Raw genomic sequence first — 24,652 nt, forward strand, 5'->3', positions numbered from 1 at the left:
CCAGGTGTGTTTTCTTATCTGGGGTCTTTCTAAGTGGTTATGATCTCAATTTTCAGATTCACTGATCTACTAATTCAGTTCAAATATCTGAATTGGCGATTCAGTCCGTTAAATCTGAACAATTTCTACTGAAATTTCAGAATTTTTTTACAGTTTTCATGCTTTTGTTTAATCACTGTAATAATCCACTTTCAATTCCAATGGGATAAGTACTTAACATCGTCAATTAAGTGCAATGCTGAGAATCTTGCCTTCAATGCGGCGGTAGTGAAGCCGTCAAAAACTTGTCGCAGAGTATCGCTAAAATTTGGCAACGAGCTCCGCCGAAATCAAGGGGATGCGGTTTCTCCGAGAGGTGGTTTGAGAAATCGTGAACAGATAACTCAGTAGTAAGCGGCAATACGCTGTTTGACGGGGATATTACACGTGTATACACTACAAACCTAACTGTCTACTAAGTACACACTTACAAACGCATGCTTGACGCCGTATAACTCCATGCGTCAAGCATGCGTTTGTAAGTGTATACTTGGCCAAGCATGCGTTTGTAACTGTGTACTTGGAAGCATGCATTTCTAAGTGTGTACTTAGTACACAGTTAGGTTTGCAGTGCATTACGGCCTTTAAATGCCAAAATTTGGCTCCTTTAAGCTAAAAATCGCGTAAAATGGTATTACGTTCAAGTGTATTTCACGTAATACACGGTTGTTACGTATTGAGTATACGCGAGTATTTACCCCGACAGGTTTCTCACTCAGCACTGATCGACGACGACATTCATCACACAGATGTGGAATAACAACTGCACTTGTTTGGGATGCTCATCAAGAGCCCGTTGTCGTGAGCGCGTGAAGGACATTGTTTTTCTTCTTTGGGCCTGGAACGTTACGCTTGCTCGTGCCTCCCATAAAGGGGACATTCGCGTCTTCGGCCGTCATGTTTTCGTCCTTGCGGCGCGGCGGGGACAGACGCCTCGCTTGCCGCGCGGTGTACACTCCGTCATCTAGTCGGACGTCGAGGCTGCAGTGGCTCGCAACTGACCTGAAGAGTGTCAATTCTGTCAGTCCCTCGTTTTAAAAGTGCTTTGGCGGCTCCCTGCCGTTGGCTCGAAGATAACATGGAAGTTGGTGGTGGATTGGGTGTCAATCCGGTCACCGTCTACAGTGGGGCACTCGTCTGCGCAGCTGCTTACCTCGTAAATCTCGGCATTGACGACTTGCGGGAACATGGCAGGTAAGTTCTTCACAAATCGCTCTCGGCTCGTGCTGCCGGGCCGTTTGTCGTGAATGCGACGTCCACCAAGAGGAGAAATCACTTAACTTCGGTCAACAACTACTCAATTTAGAGTAGAATTTCGACAAATTTTGATAAATTGCAGTGAATTTCAAATTTTTTTATGAATTTTGACTGATGAATATGGTTTTAGGTGTTTCCCCTTGCCCATTTCTGGCCGAGTGGTTAAGGGTGCATGACCAATTTCCTTAAATCTGGCGTCCCTTACTTTTTCTCTATCAACTGCACTATCTCGAATTTCACTTTTATCTTCGGGCACCCAATATTTGAATAAATCAAGCTTCTCTTAAAAAGAAAACATTGTTCTACGACAAAAATCACCAAAGTTAGCTCTTTGTTCCAAATTTCTATTTACCGAAACAAAGACGGAAGTTGATGTGTTTTTAAAAAAATCCATGTATTTTTATTTAACAAAATGAGTCGTGGCAACAAGCACTTAATGAGAGCGGACTAGATTGGAAACCCCTTAAAAATTTCTAAATAGAGAGAAAAGGCCTGATTTGGCTATTTTTTCTCGTTCCTCCATCTATAATCGCTGTTCGAACGTTCTTAGAACGATTATTGTGCTCAGTACCTACAATGGCCTGCCATGGATCTTCTATAAATGTGAAACGCACTTTTCTTTGTGCCCTGAAAGATCGCATCAGCTCGATTTTTCTTTTCAAGTGCCTCGGTGAAATCTTGAGAAAATTCAACTGGCAAAAACTTTTAAAGGTAGCTCCGGGATGTTTTTTTATTCACACATTTCAAAACTTTCTCAGGGTGATCAGTTGCGAGGCATGTTTTAAATGGCCATTGAAAAATAATATTGAGAAATTCATCTTTCTGGCAATGCCACATTCAACTTTGTTCAAACCTTTTATGATCCGTCACATTTTGCCAATTCAAAGAATTACTTTCCCTCTGAAAATAGCAATGATACTAGAATGTAAGACCAAAAAGTGGTCATACTCCGTGTATGACCGAACAAGGGTCATACTTTTTTGTGTCACTGTTGAAGGTTGATGTATCTCCCAGCTAAAGAGGGGCAAGTCTCGCTGATGTTTGACCCTTTTTCGGTCATTTGTATATGGTCTTTTTTCGATCAAACTTGCATCTCCAAAAATTGGTCAGTTGTCTCATTCTTTGAATTTCACTGCCATTGAAAAGTTTCACAAAGTTGAAGTACTACCGTAGGCTTCGACACCGAAGGACATTGTGTGACTCACTAACACGAAACTCCTTGTGTTTGTTTTAAGGGTCTCAATTTTGCATTGGCCGCTACTCGCTCGCAGTTTCAGCGGTGCCACCTTGGTCCAACTTTTCTTGCTGTGGATTTCATGCAACATCGTTCTGGTCGTGGCAAATGGAGGATTCCGACTGTGGCGAAGTGGAAGAGCTGCCCTTCTGAAAAGTGAACGAAGTACGTTTTATATTCGTGGCTGCTAGGGAATCTCTGTATTCCACTCCTTAGGAACCGCGCCCTGATTGCATGACGTCGTAACTTGACCCACATCCGACCCCATGTCACTTCCGTCTTCCGTGAGTACTAACAGAATCACACTGTACAAATTACAATAGCTTTTGCACTAAGTCTCAAGATAGTTGCTGTGTAGGCACCAGTCTCGATGGGACAGTTCTGTATCACCCCTGAAAGAGTGAGATATCAGTATTTGATTTCCAGTTTTAAGGCTTTTCATCATGTGTGAAATTTAATATCGGACCGGCGTGAACGTGATTTAACGCTAGCAAAGCGTAACAATTTTAAACTTTTTATGTCTAGACGTTGCTGCCTGCTTCCAGATGGCACCCTCTACTTATGGAACTACGGCTGGCTGCTCGCAGGCGTTGCACTCCACACCGCTATGGTCGTGGTTCCATCCTGGGTTGGGTACCAAGTGGATTTGCCTGCCTCCGCCATGTGCGCCCTGTGTTTTGAACAGGTAACTTCCATGCAAAACAGCCTCAAGTATGAGAGTTTCACACGCTTAAAACCTTGAGCATAGGACAAACTAATTCCCTTGACTGAATATATACTCAAAAGTCCTTGCGAAGTCTTCTCTGGCATAGCGTTACGATCTCCCTTTCAACTATTTTCTTACCATAGCGAAGTAAGTTATTACGTTGCAATCTGCAAAAAAGTATTGTTAGAGAAAGATGGTGTATACTTCGTACTGCGAATTACTTTTCCTTGCAAGCGTTCGAGAGTGCACGGTGGGTTTTAATTTATATCGTTTAGATTTTGGAATTGGCTTGGGTAGAAGGGTTCATTTCTGAATATTTTTAGGCACGAAGTAGCCTTATAGTGTACCGAGGGTTCAGCCGGCGGGAGATTCAATTCGCGTGGCCCTTTGGGCATTTTGGAAATTTTCTATAGGATTTTAATGAGATTTTGCAGACTAGTAGAACTTCGAACGCTGATTCTGATGTTGATATGTGGTTAAAAAGTTAATGACCAATTTCGAGAAATTTGCTGTCAAAATCGCCGTTTCCATTGCAAAACTCGACTCGTCAAAGGGAAAAAAAGGGAGTGGGGGGAGCCCGAGCCGGGGCGGACCAATAGCCGAGCTTCTTTTCGGTTCTGTACAGCTTACTCCAAAAGCTGAAAAAGCACGTTCGAAATAAAAAATTTCTTTGACTGCAGGTAGAGAAGATGCAACAATAGAATTGGTGTCGGTTCGAACGCAGTTTTTCGGGTAGAACAATCCAATAATACTTCTTGATCGGAGTGTTTTTGGACATGCGCAGTAGGTTTGAAACCTGTTAAACAGTTTAACCAACTATAGTATTCGAAATGTGCATTCATTTTGCTGTATGTCTTGTTTTGTCTTTGTTTGCTGTTCATGGAAATTCATATAAAACAAATTCTCAATTTATATGTGATAACTTTCTGAAAAAATATATCCCAAAAATTACCAAAACAAAAGTTCTTTTTTTCTGACAAAAAGTTTCTCAAATATTACTTTTTTTCTGTCAATAAAACAGTTTTGTTGTTGTGATTCAGTTAGCACTATGACCACTTCGCTCCACCTCGCGACTTGCAGTGCTCATGTTCCTCGAACAAGACTCACCCGCGTTTCGAAACCATCCCTCCCGAGTTTATGAAGTTTGTCAAACCAACCGTCGTGGTGTTGATACGTTGTGAGGGAGAACTATTACACAGAATTGAAGAAAACATGATTAGAGAACCATAGCCTTTTCAAACAAGCCAAACAATTCAACGTCAGCAACAATGGAGGGGCAGTTTTAATGCGCGACTGCTGGTGTTTTCAGCTTCGCGAGAAAATAGTTGCCAACCCGTGAAAATTTATTTACTGCCTTCTTTCTGCTAAGAACATTTTAATAATGATGGACTTCAAAAATGTTCCATTGTCAGAATACTGCGGAATACATTAGCATTGGAATTTTTTGAAATTACCAGCATTTTGACTTCTATTTATTGTCAAGTTTAAATTTTGACGGGTGGCACATCGACCACATTGGTACCACTGCCTGGTAGTCCCCTGAGCCACAACTTTACAACACCACTTCTTTACTTTCTCCACACTCTTACACAATAATCAAACTGACTTCGTGACTCCTAGGATTTCTTGAAATCGTTTTTTTTTTAAATAGTAATCTGTGGGGTGACTCCTGAATATGTAGATCTGGAAGACGGAAATACATACTAAACAAGGTTCCTCTCCTCACCCAAATTTGGATGATAAAGACAGTATCAGCTGCCTATATGGCCAGACAGTATTCTCACCAAAGTTTGGGTGAGGATGGTTTTCTCACCCCAATAGAGTATTCTTGTCGTCGCCGATCGAAGAACAAGAAGACGAACAAAGCCGGAACTGGCGTCGGCTACATAACCTCCCAGACTTCTATGAGTGGACTAGTTACTGAGTTTTCTGTGGTGTATCTCCTTCAAAAGCACTTTCATTTGTTCCAAACACTTTTTGACACAGGAAATTAAAATATTTGTCGACACTTCTCGCTGGAACCGGGCTTGATACCTACTCCGTTTCTTCCCGGCTTCCGGTTTTGTCCTTCTTTTTGTTCTTCGATCGGCGGCGACTAGAATGCTCTATTCGGGCGATAAAATTATTCTCACCCAAATCAAGGCGATAAAGTAAACCTGGTCAAAAATTTCAGATGTAATTATGACTCATTCATACGTGTTCTCTCTAACGGCTCTACTACGAAGGTGTTAAAGTTCCTCGGAGATCAGTAGTTGTCCCCGCCGACCACCACCACAAAAAACAACATCAACAAAAACAAACAGGTTTTCTAGGGATTCCGAAGATGTTTTTCAGCACCTGTATATTTGACGGTGAGTGTACTTCCAGGTCCGCCTCCTCATGAAATCCTACGCGTACCTGCGGGAGCACGTCAAAGGGGCGCTAGCGCTGCCGCCTCAGGACACGGACGACAGCCTCGGGCACCTTGTCTACTTCTTGTTCGCTCCAACACTCGTCTACCGAGACAGCTACGAACGGTACTACTCATTTAATTTAGTTATGTATAATTTGCTTAGGAATCAAATCGAGGGGTCCTACTCAAAAGATCTTCTGGGCGTTCCCCCCAAGAGAATCTTATCTTAAACGCACGCAAATTTCACTCTTTTTGATCATTTGGGATAAATACGACAGAGAGCGGAATATATTTCTACAGGCACTTTTGGTTTCATTGATCTCCCATCTTCAGATTTACGTGAACTAAATTGCAAATTATATTGATGTGTACCTGTATCAAATGATCAAACGAAGTGAAATTAGCCTGCGTTTAAGAGAAGATTCACTCGGGGGGAACGTCCAGATTAGATCTTTTGAAAAGGATTCCTCGAGATGTTGCTGGCTGTAGCGCATGTGTGCAGCGCAAAGCTTTCAACATTTCTCGTCTGGTAGGAAGAAGGGATGACGGAACTTACATCAATAAATAAATACGCACTTGTTTATTGATCCAGGAAGCGGAAGAAGGGGTTAAGTCGAGTTGAATCCGTGCACTTTTAAAAGGCCTTAACCTTGCAGGTGGGAGAACAGGTGGGGAATGTCATCTAAAAATAGATGCAAGAGGATGGGACTTGTCTCCGAGGGGTGAATCACTCAGCGTTCTGGTGTACACATGAGTACAGGAGTGCGGGTGAGAACACCTTGTTATACTCCTAAATTTCATAATTTAAATTTTTTTAAGGCTTTATTTAGCGTTTTTAACGGCACTCAACGTTAAATCGGTCGTAAAACTAGAGAATTTCGCCTTTTTTAACTTGTGAGTACACTGAGTACGGGTAAATTTGTACACATGAGTACACGAGTGATTCACCCCTCGCTTGTCTCACCACACTTATTTTTGGACCAAATTTTCGCTAACGTTTACTTCATAGACTGGTAAGAGGTCACTGAATCAACTCGACTTAACCCCTTCTTCCGCTTCGTGGATCTATTGTCTTACCCTTCCCCACCCCACCGGCGGCAACTGCCAACAGCACGCCTCGCGTGCGCTTCGGCGTGGCGGTGGCGCACGGCGCGGTGTTCCTGCTGACGGTCTTCACCATGGTGGTGGCCGCGGGCCGCGGTGCGCTGCGGCCGTTCTGCGGCGGTGAGGACGCGGTGCTGCTGGACGCGTGGGGCCTGTCCGGACCGCCGCGCCTCGCCTTCCAGCTGGGCGTCATCGTGGTGCGCGCCACGCCGGCCGGGGCCGTCATCGCCGTCGGCACCGCCCTCGCCATGCACTCCTGGCACACTGTATTCGCTGAGCTGCTGCGATACCCCTCCATTGGGTTCACCAAGGTTTGCGCCCTTCTCGCTCTGGTGAAACAAAGACATCAAAACTATGCCCTCACTGAGACAACCTTGCAAAGTATTTTAGGCCTTACAAACAAAAGAAGCTTGTAATAAGCAAGTATTTTGAACGTACGTAAGCTTTCAAAGAAAATACTTCGTACATTGCAAACTATTCTTCGTGTAACTAAGGAAATTAGTCCGTAATATGTGTGCTCAGAATACTTCGTAATGTTTTAAGCGTGCTGAAAGGGCGTAAATGGCTTAAGTCCCTGGCACGGCGTGAGTCATGCCTTCACGTTACGCCTAAATGTCTTGTACCAATGCACGCTCTTCCCCACGGTCTTAAGCGATTCACGCTCTTGAAGGCCGTGGAACACCACTGTGGCAAAAAGGTACGGAAAATCCTGTTAATTTTTTTGCCAGGATTCTCCGTAGCCCTCTTATCAATATTCTCCGTAGGCTCTTACAGTATTCTCCGTAGGGCCGCACAGTATTCTCTGTAAATCCGCACAGTCTTCTCCGTAGGACCTCGAAGACTGTATAGTCCTACGGAGATCACTGTGCGGTCCTACGGAGAATACTGTGCGGTCCTACAGAAATTACTGTAAGAGCCTACGGAGAATATTGATAAGGGGCCTACGGAGAATTACCACAAGCTGTTTACAGGATTTTCCGTAGCTTTTTGCCACAGTGACTGTATATGCTGTAAAGGGCGTAGTTTCTATGCCTTTGTTTTCCCACTGCTGTTTATTCACTCAAATTTAGAGGGTGTGAGTCATGTGTTCGTGAGACCTGACCCAATTTTCGTTGGTGCAAAATGATCCATGAAGGAAGAAGGGAATAATTCGACTTATCTCCAAATTGAGTTATCTTATAATTGTGCCTCAGAATGGTTTGCATCGTTACTCCAAATTGTTCGACTTAACACTCCTAACAGTTTAGAAGAAAATCCATATAAAAATCGATATAACTCAACTTGCCCCCTTCACGAGCTAAATTTTATCGGAAAATGGAAGTAACTCAACCGAAGTCCACAAAACTCGATTGCACCAAATAGCAAAAGGAGATAACTTGTCTTTAAGAGTCTAGTGTAAGGAGAATCAACTCAACTCCCCATAACTAGTTGGAAAAAAGAGGAAACTCCAAAAACGTACCACAGAAATATAGACTCTACGAAGACCTTAGCTCTCCTTGAATTGTCTCCAAATTCCGCCTTGTTAGGGGGAACCAAGTAAACATGGTTCCGTAGTCCATTCCAACGTAAAGATTTAAATCACAGAACCCGTCTACAGAGTGACGCTACACTTAAAAAAAAATTCAGTTACTTCTAAGGCTTTCTTGACAAAAATGCAATTGCATCATTCATGTGATTGGATTAAGTTAACCCAGCAAACAGTTTTATGTTTCTCCTGAAAAGTGATGAAAAATGAGATATCCCCTTTTTCCACTTCATGGATCATTTGTGTCTCACACTTGCAACAATGGTGATACACTGATGAAACTTAAACGTAGTATTACCCTCTGTTGTCAAGCGTAATCAGTTTGCGCTTGAAATCAAGCGTAACTGGCTCATCCTTATCTAAATGCATGGGGGAATTTCTAGAGTATGCCTCATTTCAAGCATAACGTCTTCAAGCGTAAACTTAAGGCGGCCGGATACGGTCGGCTCCTCTGATTTGGCATAAAGTCTCTGATGGCAATACCCCAACGCGATACTCCGTGCCAATAACTATGCCAAAAGTGTAGGAATTGTCCGAGAGATGGCGGTAGTGGCGAGGCATATCTGCGCAGGTATGGCCATACAGATACGCGTTTTCTCCCGGGATGCACCGAGCTCCTCGCCGAGCCGCAAGTCCCGTTACCTCTGCGTCGGTGCGCTCCCCCTCCAGCCCCCCTCCTTCCCCGCCGGCTGGGACAGGTGACCTGTCAATCATGCAGTAATCTTCTCCAGCGTCGCACCTCGGGCGACGGACTGCAGCCAGAGACGTGGCCCGGACGGAGAGTGGAGGGGGGAGCGGCAGCCGACCAGCGAGACGCGCGGCTTGGCGCGGCGCTGCAGCGCGCCTACTACCCCAGATAAAATTTCTCCAGGCAACTTTGAGCAAAGGTGAGCAGGGGTCGAGCACAGCCCGAGCCCTGCCCGGCACCCGGTGGGCAACTACCGGGCAACACCCGGGCAACACCCGGGCAACACCCGGGCAACACCCGGGCAACTCCGGGCAACATCCGGGCAACATCCGGGCAACATCCGGGCAACACCCGGGCAACTCTGAGCAACTATCGGGCAACTTTGGGCAACTGTCCGGCTTGTTGAGGCATCACCCGGGCAAAGCCCCCCGCGGGCAAAAGTGCGCACCAAGTGACTCCAGCGCAGCGCGGCGCCCGAACTAGTGTTCTAAAGGGTAGGAATATTCCCGGGAATTTAGGGAATTCCCGGGAACGTTCCCGGGCACAATCAAACCCCAAAAATGGGAAATTCCCGGGAATTTAAAAAATGGCTAAAAACAGCTGGTTTTTTGCAGGAAAAATGTAGAACACGCAAGGTATCAAGTAAAAATTATGAAACACATGAGTGTATTTCCATTTTTCTTTCAGAAGAGAACAAAACAACGTTTTGTAATCAAAAATTAGTTTTCTATCAAAAAATTTCGTATTAAAAAATTTAACTTTTATCAAAAGTGATGGGTTTCATATGAAGCAATGTTCCCGGCCAAGTGGGAATATTCCCGGGAATTCCCGGGAAGTCTCGGGAATATTCCCCTGAATGATTGTTCCCGGGAATTTTCGAACACTAGCCCGAACTGCGGCTGCTTGGCCAGAGCGCCCAGCCCGGCCCGCCACCCTGAGCATGGGCCGGGTGGCGGCCCGGACCAGGCCCGGACCGTCAGAGGAGCGGGCCGTCGCACAACCCGCTCCGATCGGCACCACGCTTGGCTTCGGCTGCGTAGCCGAGCTCGCAACGCGCTGCCTCGCTGCGAGCGGCGGTCGGTTCGATGCCAGGCAAGGCAGCGCGCCGCTCGGCAGCCATCCTTGTCGAACCCACTAGCCGCCTTGAGTCATAGGTGAGAAAAGTGACCCGAAACGGACCCGAACAGACCCGCTGCTGAGGAGACTCCATCCGATCCGATCCGATCCGATCCGACCCGCCTGGATACCGCAGCGGCCTGACCCGCTCATCCGCCGCCGCTCCAGGTCGGGCACCTCCTGACAACTGCCGGACCAGGTCGGGCACCACCCCGACGACAGCCAGACCAAGTCGGGCACCTCCCTGACGATAGCCGCACTTGGTCGGGCACTGTCCGGACCAAACCCAGCCTTCGTCAGACGCGCCCTGACTACACCCGTACCATTCCCGGTCTGGATCCGTACCAAATCCGTACTTTCATTTTTACAAGGGATAAAGGGCAAGGACAGCGTTTCTCAACCGTTTTCGGTTCGCGACCCCAAATTTGTAGCGAAAAATTTCCGCGACACCCAGGAAAAATTTCGTGACCCCACGTGATCCCTCCTTTAGCATGCCTTTGATACAAAGTGCGATAATCCACCTTAGTTTCGAAGCAGTATTGCAGCAAAAATGATCAAAACGGTCACAAATGTCTTTGAAAAATCGCGTTTTGGGCCGACTTTAAGCAGCCACTGCGTCTAATCCGAGGCGGTATTTCGTGCTCCCTCAATGGACAATTGGTCTTTGGGCCTTCCTTTAGCATGCCTTTGTTACGGAGTGCGATTATCTGCCTTAGTTTGGGAGCAGTATTGCCGCAAACTTGATCAAAACGTTCACAAATGTCTTTGAAAAATCGTTTTTTGGGCTGACTGTAAGCATCCACTGCGTCTGATCCTAGGCGGTATTTCGTCCTCCATTAGCAGGCAATTGGTCTTTGGACCTTCCTTTAGCATGCTTTTGTTGCGGAGTGCGATTATCTGCCTTAGTTTGGGAGCAGTATTGCCGCAAAGTTGATCAATACACTATTTTTCAGACATTTGTGACCGTTTTGATCATTTTTGCGGCAATACTGCTCCCAAACTAAGGCAGATAATCGCACTCCGTAACAAAGGCATGCTAAAGGAAGGTCCAAAGACCAATTTCCCGTTGAGGGAGGATGAAATACCGCCTTAGATCAGACGCAGTTGCTGCTTAAAGTCAGCCCAAAACACGATTTTTCACAGACAATTGTGACCGTTTTGATCAATATTGCGGCAATACTGCTCCCAAATTAAGGCAGATAATCGCACTCCGTAACAAAGGCATGCTAAAGAAAGGTCTAAAGACCAATTGCCCGTTGAGGGAGGACGAAGTACCGCCTCGGATCAGACGCAGTGGATGCCTAAAGTCGGCCCAAAACACGATTTTTCAAAGACATTTGTGACCGTTTTGATCAACTTAAAAGTTGTTCCCGCCAGTGCTCGGCGTGTGGGCCAGCTGGGAAACCGCCGCCACCCCAAGCGACCCCAGTTACCTCGCCGCGATCCCTCGAAATTTTTTCACGACCCCAAGGTTGAGAACCGCTGGGCAAGGATAAAGCGAGCCACGAAATTGTGATAAAGATACGTGAGAAGTTCAACGTCAATATCACACGGCCGCAGCATCACGAACCTTTTCGTTTCAAACATGGTGTTTGTTTACATTTCAACCAACGCACAGCGCGGGGAGGGTGAGAGGGGAGGGGTAGGGAGGCAGAGGTGGGCAGACGCTCACCTCACCCCTTCCCCCTCCCCTCCCTCTCCCGCCGCCGCGCGTAAGGGTGGCTCGCCGCGCGCCTTGCTGGACAGGAGTAGGCAACCAGCTGGCTGCACTGTGAGATTGGTTGCCTATGGCGGCGCTCGACGCTCGACGAGCGAGCACATCTTGCATCTCTCTCGCACTCAATGCGGCTAGTGGGTTAGACAAGGATGGCTGCCGAGCGGCGCGCTGCCTTGCCTGGCATCGAACCGACCGCCGCTCGCAGCGAGGCAGCGCGTTGCGAGCTCGGCTACGCAGCCGAAGCCAAGCGTGGTGCCGATCGGAGCGGGTTGTGCGACGGCCCGCTCCTCTGACGGTCCGCTCCTCTGACGGTCCGGGCCGCCACCCGGCCCATGCTCAGGGTGGCGGGCCGGGCTGGGCGCTCTGGCCAAGCAGCCGCAGTTCGGGCGCCGCGCTGCGCTGGAGTCACTTGGTGCGCACTTTTGCCCGCGGGGGGCTTTGCCCGGGTGATGCCTCAACAAGCCGGACAGTTGCCCAAAGTTGCCCGATAGTTGCTCAGAGTTGCCCGGGTGTTGCCCGGATGTTGCCCGGAGTTGCCCGGGTGTTGCCCGGGTGTTGCCCGGGTGTTGCCCGGGTGTTGCCCGGTAGTTGCCCACCGGGTGCCGGGCAGGGCTCGGGCTGTGCTCGACCCCTGCTCACCTTTGCGCAAAGTTGCCTGGAGAAATTTTATCTGGGGTAGCAAATTCAAAATTTAAATGTTCGAATCAAACTGGGGCGGATGGGCACCATGAGTTTGCGGTCTCTTTTCCGATCAATTTGATACCCGTTGAAGCTTGATATCTGCCATAGGTGTATAAATGATCTGTAAGGCCAGCGTCGCACCTCGGGCGACGGACTGCAGCCAGAGACGTGGCCCGGGCGAAGAGTGGAGGGGGAGCGGCAGCCGACCAGCGAGACGCGCGGCTTGGCGCGGCGCTTCAGCGCGCCTACGTAGCAAATTCAAAATTTAAAGGCTCGAATCAAACTGGGGCGGATGGGCACCATGAGTTTGCGGTCTCTTTTCCGATCAATTTGATACCCGTTGAAGCTTGATATCTGCCATAGGTGTATAAATGATCTGTAAGGCCAGCGTCGCACCTCGGGCGACGGACTGCAGCCAGAGACGTGGCCCGGGCGAAGAGTGGAGGGGGAGCGGCAGCCGACCAGCGAGACGCGCGGCTTGGCGCGGCGCTTCAGCGCGCCTACGTAGCAAATTCAAAATTTAAAGGCTCGAATCAAACTGGGGCGGATGGGCACCATGAGTTTGCGGTCTCTTTTCCGATCAATTTGATACCCGTTGAAGCTTGATATCTGCCATAGGGGTATAAATGATCTCTAAGGCCGGGCACCATCAAATGGTTTCACATCTTTTCGCCAGTTTGAAATCGCCACGTCACGTCCACGATTTAAGTTCGATTTGGTCCGATATCAGCCGGAGCCAAGGCTGGGCTCGCACACCGCTTCTCCGCACCGGCCGGCCTCAGTCCCCCAGCGCAGTGCAGCTCCGGCTTAGCTCGGGCTGCCTAGGGGAGTGGAGGGGGAGGGGAAGGCGGCGGGCGGAGACAATACCGGCCGCAGGTAGCAGCGAGCGAGGCACGCTGTCCGTCACAAAGACGTCACTCAGGCCGGCCGGCCTCCACGTAGTTCCTGTCCTTTCCACCGCGCCACCTTCCAGCGCTCCGGCAAACGACCGCCAAGTTCAAAACGGGGAAAATGAGGCAAAAACAGGGTCTTTTTATTGCAGTTCGATCTCAAAAAGTACTTGTCCTAGGGAAAAACGGTTTACAGCATATTGAAGGGATCATCAGGGCCTAGGGCGTCGGGTGTATGGCGGCTCTTGAAAGTGGTTAGATGCATCCGATATAGTCCGGTGAACAATGGCCTCAAAATTGACGACTTTGAACATCGAATTTTAACGTCTAAATATCTTCGCACAAACTTCCCACATACCCGCCGACCTAGATCTCGTCGCCCGATTTACGTATCTGCCATTATTTTTCTTCTAGGACTTCTACTTTTTGAGATCGAACTGCAGGAAATTTGAGGTTTTGAAAGTTCAATAACTTTGTTCAAAATTGAGCCAGGTCAAAAAAAATTTGTGGCTCGCCTCCCTGTGATGTCCCGAATACGTGTGCAAATTTTGAGCCTGATCCGACAACTTCAATTTGCGTATCCTGCCGCCTTAACGCTTGACTCAAGCATATAGTTACGCTTTACTTTTACCAGTGTACTTGCAAGCGTTAGACGTTATAGTTTAGAGCGAAACAGTGCGAGACTGTCCCGCTCTTGGATTTGCAGAGGGTGTCGTTATTAATGTGGTAAATAAATATATTGTCTTTTTACTGTTTCCCTCAGCCTTGGTGGAACGCTCCGTCGTACACGGTCTTCTTTCGCCACTGGAACATGTTTGTCAAGGCGTGGCTCTACACTTACGTGTTCAAGGAGCTGCTTACTAGAGGCCATAGCTCCACCGCTGCCAAAATGATAACTATCGTGCTTTCGGCCTTTTGGCACGAGTACATCTTGGCCGTCAGCCTCGGCTACATCATCCCGTACTGTGCACTCACATACGTCTGCACCGCCGGTGAGAACTATTTTGGTGAACTAATTGCGAAATTACCGTCAACGGGTATACGCTCCCGATTTCCTAATGAGAGATGCCGTGCAGTCATAAGCTAATTCTCAGTACTTACCGACACAAGTCCGTCATAATACAGAGAAATTTGTTCGTATTATCCACCTGTGGAGTCAAGGGAAGGGCGGTGGGGGAGGGACCAGCCCTCTCCCACCGTGGCGGTAGCTCCAAGCGCTCCTTCCTGGGGACGGGGGCAGTGAGTGTGTGACCTGTGCTTTGCATGGCTTTTTAGTAAATGTCTGCCTCCCAGCCAAGCGCCAAACGCGAGTGTGTGTGCGTAGGAATGCTTCGAGGCTCGCTTGGTCCAGGAATAGGTGCTGCTTCGCTTTGCTGCCGCCTACTGTGACTAATACGACCCACAGCATAGTGTTAGGGCCGTGTTTGCTTTTACGCTTGTGTTACTGCTTGCCCTGGGTTTGTGCTTGCCGCTGTGCTAATAAATTTCTACAGGTGGGAAGGAGGCAGGAAGAAGGAAGAGTGAGGACATGGAAGGACTGGTAACGAGGTCACAGAAGCTGGTGGGTAGGTCAGGGATGAGGGTCTTTCGACTAGGACTAGTCGGAGCCAATCACAGGCTAGAAGGGCAGTCAGACGGTGAGTTAAACTCAGATCAACTTAGTACAACCTTACTTTAGTTCCATGGCTCGGCAGGCGGATACTCATCGTTCAGCTCAGCCTTGATGTAATACACCTCCCACACCCGGACATCATATTGTTTGGCTGCTTCCTGCGCCGGGACCTGGTCTTGTTCGGTGTCGGGGACGATGGTGTCGGTGCGGTGGTTGTCTGGGTCGAAGTAGTCACAGTCGCTGGCACGGTATACGTCATAGTTGGGGAAAGGGGGAGGGCTAGGAGAGTGAAGTGATGAGGCAGTAGGCGAGGTTTGAATGGTGGTGATGGAGGAGATAGTGATGGGGGAGAGGGTCTGGGAGGTGCGGGAGGTGAGGGTGACGTGGGAGTTTAGAGTGGGGGAGGAACTGATAGTCAGGGGGGTGGCAGGGGTGGAAAAAGGCGAGGAGGGAAGGTGGAGGGGACGTTCGCCTTTATTGCTGTGGTCCAACACTGAAAAACCAAACGTGGTCCAGACCGCACCACTGGTGTGGTCAGGTGGATGCCATTTTGACCACATCAGTTGGTGTGGTCTAGACCACGTTTGACGACGTATGGTGCGGTCTAGACCACGTTTGGCCACGTTTGGTGTGGTCTAGACCACACCAAACGCACCAAACGTGGTCTAGATCACACCAGCTGGTGTGGTCAAAATGGCATCCATTTGACCACACCAGTTGGTGCGGTCTAGACCACGTTTGGTTTTTCAGTGAAGCTTGAATCAGACGGGGCATTTATAGTTCTCCTGCTTGAATCCGGACGGGGGGAACCAGGAGGCGGAGTCGTTGGAGCAGAGGTGTGCGCGTCCGTCCGTCGGGCGTCCGTTCCGTCCGCGGCGTCCCGGGGCGAACTGGGCTGTCTACGTGACGATTCGAACGGGTTCTTTTGCCGTGTGAACGCAGTCCGGTGACTCAGGTGCGACAGCTATGGCACGTCATACTGCTACTTGCCTGGTGAGCGTGACTGAGCGAGTGGCAGAGCTTTGAGTACGAGAGATGCCAACTGCCGCCGGCTGGTCGCTTATGGAGCTGATCCGCTAGCCTGATTTGGCGGGTTTGTTGCTGCCGATCCAGTGGTCGGTGACCCGCCTGCCTCCGGGCTGCGGATTGGGCGGACGTTCGGCGGAGGGATGCGCGCACCTCTGCTGTGGACGAGGAAGTAGCGGCGTCGGGGCACGGGTGCATGGGCGGGGAACTATGGGGGTCGACGAAGTCGCGCAGCTCTTCTAGACGAGTAGGCCCAGGCGGCGATCGCCACGAGGGGGGATAGGTGTGCTTCTGGAGGAGGGAGTAGGGCATCAGCAGGGTCGCTCGGACAGGGTGGTGCAGGGGGAGGCGGGAATCAGGGGACTTAGACGGTGATAGGAGTAAGATGCACTTGGGCTGGGAGATGGAATTACGGGGAGCTTGGTAGGCTGGTGCTGGGCGGCATGTTGGTTGCTTAGTGCTTGGGGCACGGCCTGTTAGCCAACTTGGCTAGTTAACTTGCTTGTATGCACCATTGCTGCATGCTGTATCGAATAAACCCCGTAGACACTGGTTGGAGCGTGTGCACAGTGTAACGAAACACCGAAAAACGCGAAAAAATTATTTAATGATTTCAATCGATAAAATTCAATACAAAACATAAAAGAAGGTCATTTGTGACTGTTTGCGTACCCCAGGTGCCCACCAACAGCAAAAAACTACCAAAAAGTGAAAAAACGTCGAAATTTTGACGAAACGTGGTGATTAATAACAGGAAAAGTAGCGATATACATCGGCAACTTTGGCCCGTCCCGTACATTAAGACACGTACGAATTTCGCCTATGTTTGACCCTGACGGGAATTAAACCTGAGTCTGGCGTTATAATAAATGTCGTTTTCGTCATCAGCACCCTCAAAAACATCAGAAACAATGGCAAAAATCGAATAAAAATAATGTTTAAAAAATACCCTGCAGGGATTTGAACCCGGGTCCGAACTTCTCCGATTCGCTCGAAACTGGCACCATTGGTTTTTTCTCGTCGCACCGATTCCAAAAATACCCCTACATGCCCTGCTAGCTGCATCCGTTGCCGAGATCCTCCTCGACCCCATGTAGACCATGATGCACCTGCAGCAGCGCCCGCGGGGCTCGGATCGGATTTGCTGCCACCGGGCGGTTCTTAGGGTCACCCAAGGAGGCTGCATACCAAATTTGGTCAAGATCGGACCACGGGAAGTCCTCGGACGAACGAACGAACGAACGAACGGACGCACAGCATGCATCATACTATATGCCCGTCCCTCCGTCATTTTTTTACAAAAAATAAACGGGACGGGCCAAAAAAACAAAAAAAAAGGAGCAGCCAAATTTTTTACAGAACATAGATAGATGCCCAAGTAAGGTCCTTGCCAAGTATGGGTCCGATCGGAGGTGGGGTCACAGAGATATCGGCATAAATGTGCGAAAAACACTGCAAAAATCGACCAAAACTACTAAAAAATGGCCACTGGAACCTGGCTAGGTGTAACGAGCACCCAGTTTCAGCAAAGCTTCATAGTTTTATGTTAAAAGATTATCATCTGACGATGTGGGGCTCATATGGAGTGGGGTCACTGAGAAATGGCTGAAAAATTGCAGAATTAAAAGGCAAAACAGGCCTCAGAAGGCCACCAAAACCAAGTTGGGTGTAACGAGCACCTAATTTCCACATGACTTGATGGTTTTGGGTAGAAGGATGATTATCTGATGATATGGAGTCCGTATAGATTGGGGTCATTGAGTAATCGATGAAAACTTTCAAAAAAGTGGTCAAAAACTTTTGCAGGAGACCACTACACTGAAGTTGGGTGTAACGAGCACCTAGTTTCTACATGACTTGATGGTTCTGGGTACAAAGATGAAAATCTAATTGGCTGAGCGATAGCGAAGCCCTTGCCGTGTTTGGGCGCTCCGAAAAGTGACTGGTCGTGCGTCTGTCTGTCTGTCTGTCTGTATGTAATCACTCACGTTTCTCAGCAACTACTGAACGAATAGTATCCAAATTTCACACCTGATGTCTCCTAAACATCCTACAGGGGGAGTTTATCTTAGATTAACAATTATCATCGTTTGAAATATTCAAAACATCATTTTGAACTAGGTAATTGGCGTGTTTAGGTTGGTAGCAGCGTGTGGCAGACCAATTTCTCATACCGGCTGCCGCGCTTGCAAGCCGTCTGCAAGACGGGACGGCACTTATGCAAATAAACAAACTAAAGAGCAAAGGGGTTCTCAAATAGGTACTGAGATAGTTTTTTAACATTCTAGAATGATTGAAACCCTTCCGGGGTGTCAACAGAGGAAAATATAGAAACTAAATGTGAGAATGGTTTACGTGTTTCGTTCCCCTCTTCCCCCTCCCCCGTCACAGGAGAACAGGTCAGTGCAGTGTAGTTGTGGATTGTAAATAGAATGTTTTCTTTGCCTTTGTGTGCATCTACTGATTTTATTCTCTCTGATACTATCCTAATTTTTAAATTTCATAGTAAATAAAATCAGGTAAATGCATGAATAACTTCTGTTGAAATTAGAAGACATGTTAATTGTCTTGGTTTGTCTCAGGGAAATGACACTCTATTGCAATGCTGCAAGCTAACATAAATATTCTAGTACTTACATCTATTGATTAAAAGAATCCATAAATAGATGTATTTTGTGCAATAAATAATCCATATATTTAGTGCTAACAGATTTTGAACTGATATTGGGTTCAATGAGACGATTCAGGTTTTTGAGCGGTGGGTGACTTGGTAATTGCTTTTAATGGGACGATTCCTTTAACTTCACCAAAGCTTGTGTCCAACAGCTGGAACCAAGTATTGGTAATGATTTAAAAGCTGGCTTTCTTAATGTAAGCCCAATGTTAATGCTACACTGTATTCTTTTACTCTAAAGATAAAATATCACGAGGCATGAATAAGGTAAATTAAGTTGGCGTATTGAGCAACAAGTGGCCTCTGCATTTGACTTCATGAGACGATTCACTGAATTTGACACAACTTGTTCTCCGTCAAATGCGTCAGATCAGCCTGCTGTAAACTGAGTCACTTAATGAAAACTATGATTACATATTCCATTCTGTATTGTTTATTTCACTGGTTTTAAATGAAAGAATGACAAAAGGCTTCTCAAATATAACTAATAAATTTGTGAATTCATTAGTTTGAAGAAAAAGATGTATCGAATAGTGAGTCAAGCAGACGAGTAGCTAATTAAGCGATTCAATGCTGGCAATGGAATGTTACTCGACTGAAGGAATCGCATTGGTGTGGCATTAGGGTATTGGTGACGACAAAGGGTGATCCATGAAGACCAACCAAGACCCATTCTTTACCGATTATTGATCAATTTGATATCGATATTTTTCAATCGAATCTCATATTGATTCTTGGAGTTTTTCGAGTGCTGATTATGAAAACCCCTTCCATTTCTACTCCAGACTTATATTTTCATCTCAAATTAGGTCATTTCGGACCGAAATTTTCAGGTCGAGTTTTTTATTGTTTCCTGCAGTGTTTGATGAGCTGAACTCAAAAATAACTTCCAAATTTTTCCCAGACTCACGCTTTACCTAATTTTTACCAAATTTGGACCAAAATTTTTTAATTGAGTTTGATGTTGATCCCAACAGTTTTTTGTGTGCTGATAACGAAAAACACCTCCATTTCGACTCCAGACTTATATTTTCATCCCAATTAGGTCATTTTGGACCAAAATTTTCAAATAAAGTTTTTTTATTGTTTCCTGTAGTTTTTGGTGCGCTGAACTCAAAAATGACTTCCAAATTTTTCCCAGACTCACGCATTACCGAATTTGGACCAATTTTGGACCAAAATTTTGGAATCGAGTTTGACGTTGATCCCAACAGTTTTTTGTGTGCTGATAACAAAAATCACTCCCATTTATACCCCAGACCTACATTTCACTCAATATGAGCCCACAAGCTGCAGTCCGAAGTGCACAAATTCGCATCGCTCAGCCACACTACGCGCCCACACAAAACGGCGCGTACCCCTAGTGATATGGAGTCCATATGGACTGGGGTCATTGAGTAATCGACGAAAACTTTCTAAAAAGTGGTCAAAAACTTTTGCAGGAGACTACTCATGAAGTTGGGTGTAACGAGCACCTTGTTTCTACATGACTTGATGGTTCTGGGTACGATAGTGGTGTAAGATAGTGGTATGGTTGTTAAATCCTTTTTACTTATAGCTATCACTTTGAAAAACAATTAAAGTTGCTTGAAAACTCAAATCCAGTGAACACTCGCTTAATATTATACAACTTATTCAGATAATCTTTTAGTTCTTTAAAACTTTCAATTAATGAAGAAACTAAGTGCTTGTTACACCCAACTTAAATGTTGTGGTCTTCTGCGACAGTTCTCAATGACCCCAGTCCATATGGACTCCATATCATCAGATAATCATCTTCGTACCCAGAACCATCAAGTCATGTAGAAACTAGGTGCTCGTTACACCCAACCTCAGTGTAGTTGTCTCCTGCAAGCGTTTTTGACAACTTTTTTGCAAGTTTTCATCGATTACTCAATGACCCCAGTCCATATGGACTCCATATCATCAGATCATCATCTTCGTACCCAGAACCATCAAGTCATGTAGTAACTAGGTGTTCGTTACACCCAACTTCAGTGTAGTAGTCTCCTGCAAAAGTTTTTGACAGCCTTTTTTGCAATTTTGCATCGATTACTCAATGACCCCAGTCCATATGGACTCCATATCATCAGGTAATCATCCTTCTACCCAAAACCATCAAGTCATGTGGAAATTAGGTGCTCGTTACACCCAACTTGGTTTTGGTGGCCTTCTGAGGCCTGTTTTGCCTTTTAATTCTGCAATTTTTCAGCCATTTCTCAGTGACCCCACTCCATATGAGCCCCACATCGTCAGATGATAATCTTTTAACATAAAACTATGAAGCTTTGCTGAAACTGGGTGCTCGTTACACCTAGCCAGGTTCCAGTGGCCATTTTTTAGTAGTTTTGGTCGATTTTTGCAGTGTTTTTCGCACATTTATGCCGATATCTCTGTGACCCCACCTCCGATCGGACCCATACTTGGCAGGGACCTTACTTGGGCATCGATTACTCAACGACCCCAGTCCATATGGACTCCATATCATCAGGTAATCATCCTTCTACCTAAAACCATCAAGTCATGTGGAAATTAGGTGCTCGTTACACCCAACTTGGTTTTGGTGGCCTTCTGAGGCCTGTTTTGCCTTTTAATTCTGCAATTTTTCAGCCATTTCTCAGTGACCCCACTCCATATGAGCCCCACATCGTCAGATGATAATCTTTTAACATAAAACTATGAAGCTTTGCTGAAACTGGGTGCTCGTTACACCTAGCCAGGTTCCAGTGGCCATTTTTTAGTAGTTTTGGTCGATTTTTGCAGTGTTTTTCGCACATTTATGCCGATATCTCTGTGACCCCACCTCCGATCGGACCCATACTTGGCAGGGACCTTACTTGGGCATCTATCTATGTTCTGTAAAAAATTTGGCTGCTCCTTTTTTGTTTTGTTTTTTTAATCACCACGTTTCGTCAAAATTTCGACGTTTTTTTCACTTTTTGGTAGTTTTTTGCTGTTGGTGGGCACCTGGGGTACGCAAACAGTCACAAATGACCTTCTTTTATGTTTTTGTATTGAATTTTATCGATTGAAATCATTAAATAATTTTTTCGCGTTTTTCGGTGTTTCGTTACACTGTGGTGTGGAGCTACGTGAAAAACCCCTTCTCTCTTAGAAAACCCTCACGCCCTGAGTGCTGGAGGAGCGCAAGCTGCGAAGGCTGCTCACTCGTCGCGCGCTGTAGCGCGACGGGGCCCCTTAAAGTGACACCGGTCCGCGGGTTACGCAAACGGGGGTGGGTGCGGCAAGGATCTAGGTGGTGGGGCTGGGTCCCGAGCCGGCGGATTAAAATACCGGAGTTGGTCGACCTACGGCTTTGCCCGGCCTCACATTATCTATCTATCTCTATCTATCTATTATCCACCTGTGGAGTCAAATAAACAGCAGGGTTGGCACAAGTCTGGAAAACCTTCAAAACCTGGAGAAGTCGGTCAATTTGAAAACAGGGAAAAGTCAGGGAAAACTAAATGAAGTCAGGGAAAAGGGAAAATAAGTGGCACAAATTACCGTAGACACCTATTTCGTTCGAAAATCTCATCATTTAGTACACCCGACTGCTGGAAAAAGTAACCGGAACAGTCAGGAAAAAACGTAAAAATTGTCAGGAAGTCGGAAAAAAGTCGACAGAGAAAATGAAAATTTCAAATTTGTGGCAACCCCGATAAATCCGATCTTGGGGCAACTTCGGACAGGTGTGGCGTACTTACATGTCCATGCAGGCCGGCAGGCCTGCCTGTCCAAAATTAACTGAAGGGAGAAGTAAGCATCCTCAGCTCAAAAGGCTGGGTGTAGGTAAATTTTCTGTGACACCACCCTGGGCGGTTGGTACGAAATTTATGCACTATTTCATGCACGCATGTTTTCCGTACAAATTTCAACGCAAAAAAATTGGACTAAATTCTAAAAGTCCATGAACTACGTGAAAACAAACCTGGAGAAGGTTGCCCATGCAAATGTTGGCTATGAAGTACGCTTCACTATTACGCTAATTCATGACGATTAGAATAACTCGACTTTTACAGTTGGCATAACTCCTCGTGGCAAAGTAATGCGACGGATCACCACTGCAATGATTATGGTGTCATTTTTGTAGCTATTGTCATTCCGGACCCGTTGGGACTTCAAAAGAACTTGAGAGGAAATATCTTCGTTCTGCTGACTCTAAGCGGAGGCATTGCTTCGCTGATCGCATTCTACTTCGCGGAATCCACAGCGCGACTTCATTGCCGCGCTACATCGGCAAGTATTATTGTGCAGCGTTCAGAATCCGCACACAGTAAAAAAAGATTCGCCGATTCGGTGACGTCTGGGCGCCAAAACGAGAATATTACAAGAACAGCGACACCCTCAAACCGTTCTAGCGGCCCTCTGTTCGTTTCGGCGACGCTCGGGCTAGTTTCGGTGGCGCTCGGTCCGTTCCGAAGCAGCCACCTCATCGAAACGGCACTGCAGTCACCCTCCCGCCAGCCACTTTTAATCGTCGTATTAATGTGAAATAGGACACAAAACTAGTCAGGGGCTGTCAGTAATCATTCGCGTGACTCATCAAAGCGTCACGTTGCCGGCGGGCACGCACAAATATGCACTGACAGCTAAAAAACAGTTGTTGTGGTCATCCTAACCTCTCTGGCGGAACACCACCTGGTGACGCAGGTCACCGTTTTGATGACGGGCCGTCGCCGGGTTTGTATGGGTACCCGATTCGGTGAGATTGGATATAGAACGACCACCAAAACAGCGAATCTTTTTTTACTGTGACAGGTTAGGTCTTCAGAACTATTCAGTTCGTATTAACGGGAGCATGCTCGCCCCCTCAGGTGCAGGGCTGCACCTGCGAAATAGGGTACTTCGGAGAAAATCTATACCGGAAGTCGGCGACAGAACGGGAGGAGCAGAAGAGAGTCACGCAGCTGTGCTGAGCGGTGGTGGGGATCCAAATCGGCGGGGTGGGGGTAAAGGCGACGCGCGCATGCTGCCCCCGTACTTTGCCCATCCCGAGGGGGCAACCACTCGCGAAGTCCTGTGTACACTTGATTTGCCGACGTCTTGCACGAAATCGGCAGAAGTCTCGCGAAATCCCTTCGAAATCTGGTGAAATCTCACGAAATCCCATCAAAATCTGGTGAAATTTCGCGAAACCCCACCAAAATATCACGACATTAGGCACAATTTTGACACGAAACCATGCGAAATTTCGACGAAATCCCATCTTCAAAGAATCCTGTGTACACAAAAGTCTCGAGTTGTTGTCCTCTCGGCCCATCCCGGCCCCCACCACCGCCCAGCACGGCCTCCCGACGTTCTGGGGCCGTGGACTAGTTCTAGTTCACGGCGTTTATTGTGATCTCGGTTACAGTGTTCACTGTGATCTGGCCACAGTAAACGCCGTAAATTGGAGCCTGATTTGCAGTACTTCGGTGCTCAGCGGCGTCAAACTCAGTGTTTACTGTACACCAGATCACAGTGAACACCGTGAACAAGATCACAGTGAATCGCGTGAGCAGATCACAGTAAACGCTGTGAATTGACCTACAGTGAAAACTGGTAATATATTAACGGCATTGACAGGACATTTTTGATAGAGTGTGGCGTTTCACCTATCTTTGCATGCGGCGCTACCTTGCCTTCAGCAGGCCCCTTTCATTCTCCTCGGCATTCTTGAAAGATTTGTGAGGTTGACAACTCGAAACGTTGTCTAACATGCTTCCATTCCTTTCTGATTACAGATGCTGGCGTGGGATATATTCGTGCCACAATCATTAACCTGTGAACAACCCTTCAAAAATTGTACTTTTTTGTAAAGTTTTCATGTTAGTCACGGGAGCTTTTCTTCAGGCATAACTTTCAACCCATATAACTGGTCGAATTTCGTTCAAATGTCTTTTCGGCAGTTCGTATGTAAACAAAGAACCGATAAAACACCAAAGGTGCCCGGTCCCATGATGTCGCCGACGAAGAAGTGGTGTTTCTTTTGTCTGAAGCTTCTGTCAG

At 47.1% G+C, this 24,652-nt stretch overlaps 1 protein-coding gene across 1 annotated transcript; it reads left to right on the forward strand.

Annotated features, from left to right (window-relative positions):
* Positions 1–1,034: 1,034 nt before the first annotated feature.
* LOC117643334 (sterol O-acyltransferase 2-like) lies at positions 1,035–24,500 on the forward strand. The gene is made up of 9 exons (XM_034382180.1): positions 1,035–1,233; positions 2,532–2,686; positions 3,076–3,215; positions 5,604–5,752; positions 6,740–7,043; positions 14,113–14,341; positions 22,755–23,031; positions 23,423–23,504; positions 24,388–24,500. The coding sequence occupies exons 1-9, from the start codon at positions 1,118–1,120 to the stop codon at positions 24,460–24,462; spliced, it is 1,527 nt and encodes a 508-aa protein (XP_034238071.1). The 5' UTR covers positions 1,035–1,117; the 3' UTR covers positions 24,463–24,500.
* Positions 24,501–24,652: the final 152 nt, after the last annotated feature.

This window comes from Thrips palmi, unplaced genomic scaffold (genome assembly GCF_012932325.1).
Source record: "Thrips palmi isolate BJ-2018 unplaced genomic scaffold, TpBJ-2018v1 HiC_scaffold_17, whole genome shotgun sequence".
NCBI lineage: Eukaryota > Metazoa > Arthropoda > Insecta > Thysanoptera > Thripidae > Thrips > Thrips palmi.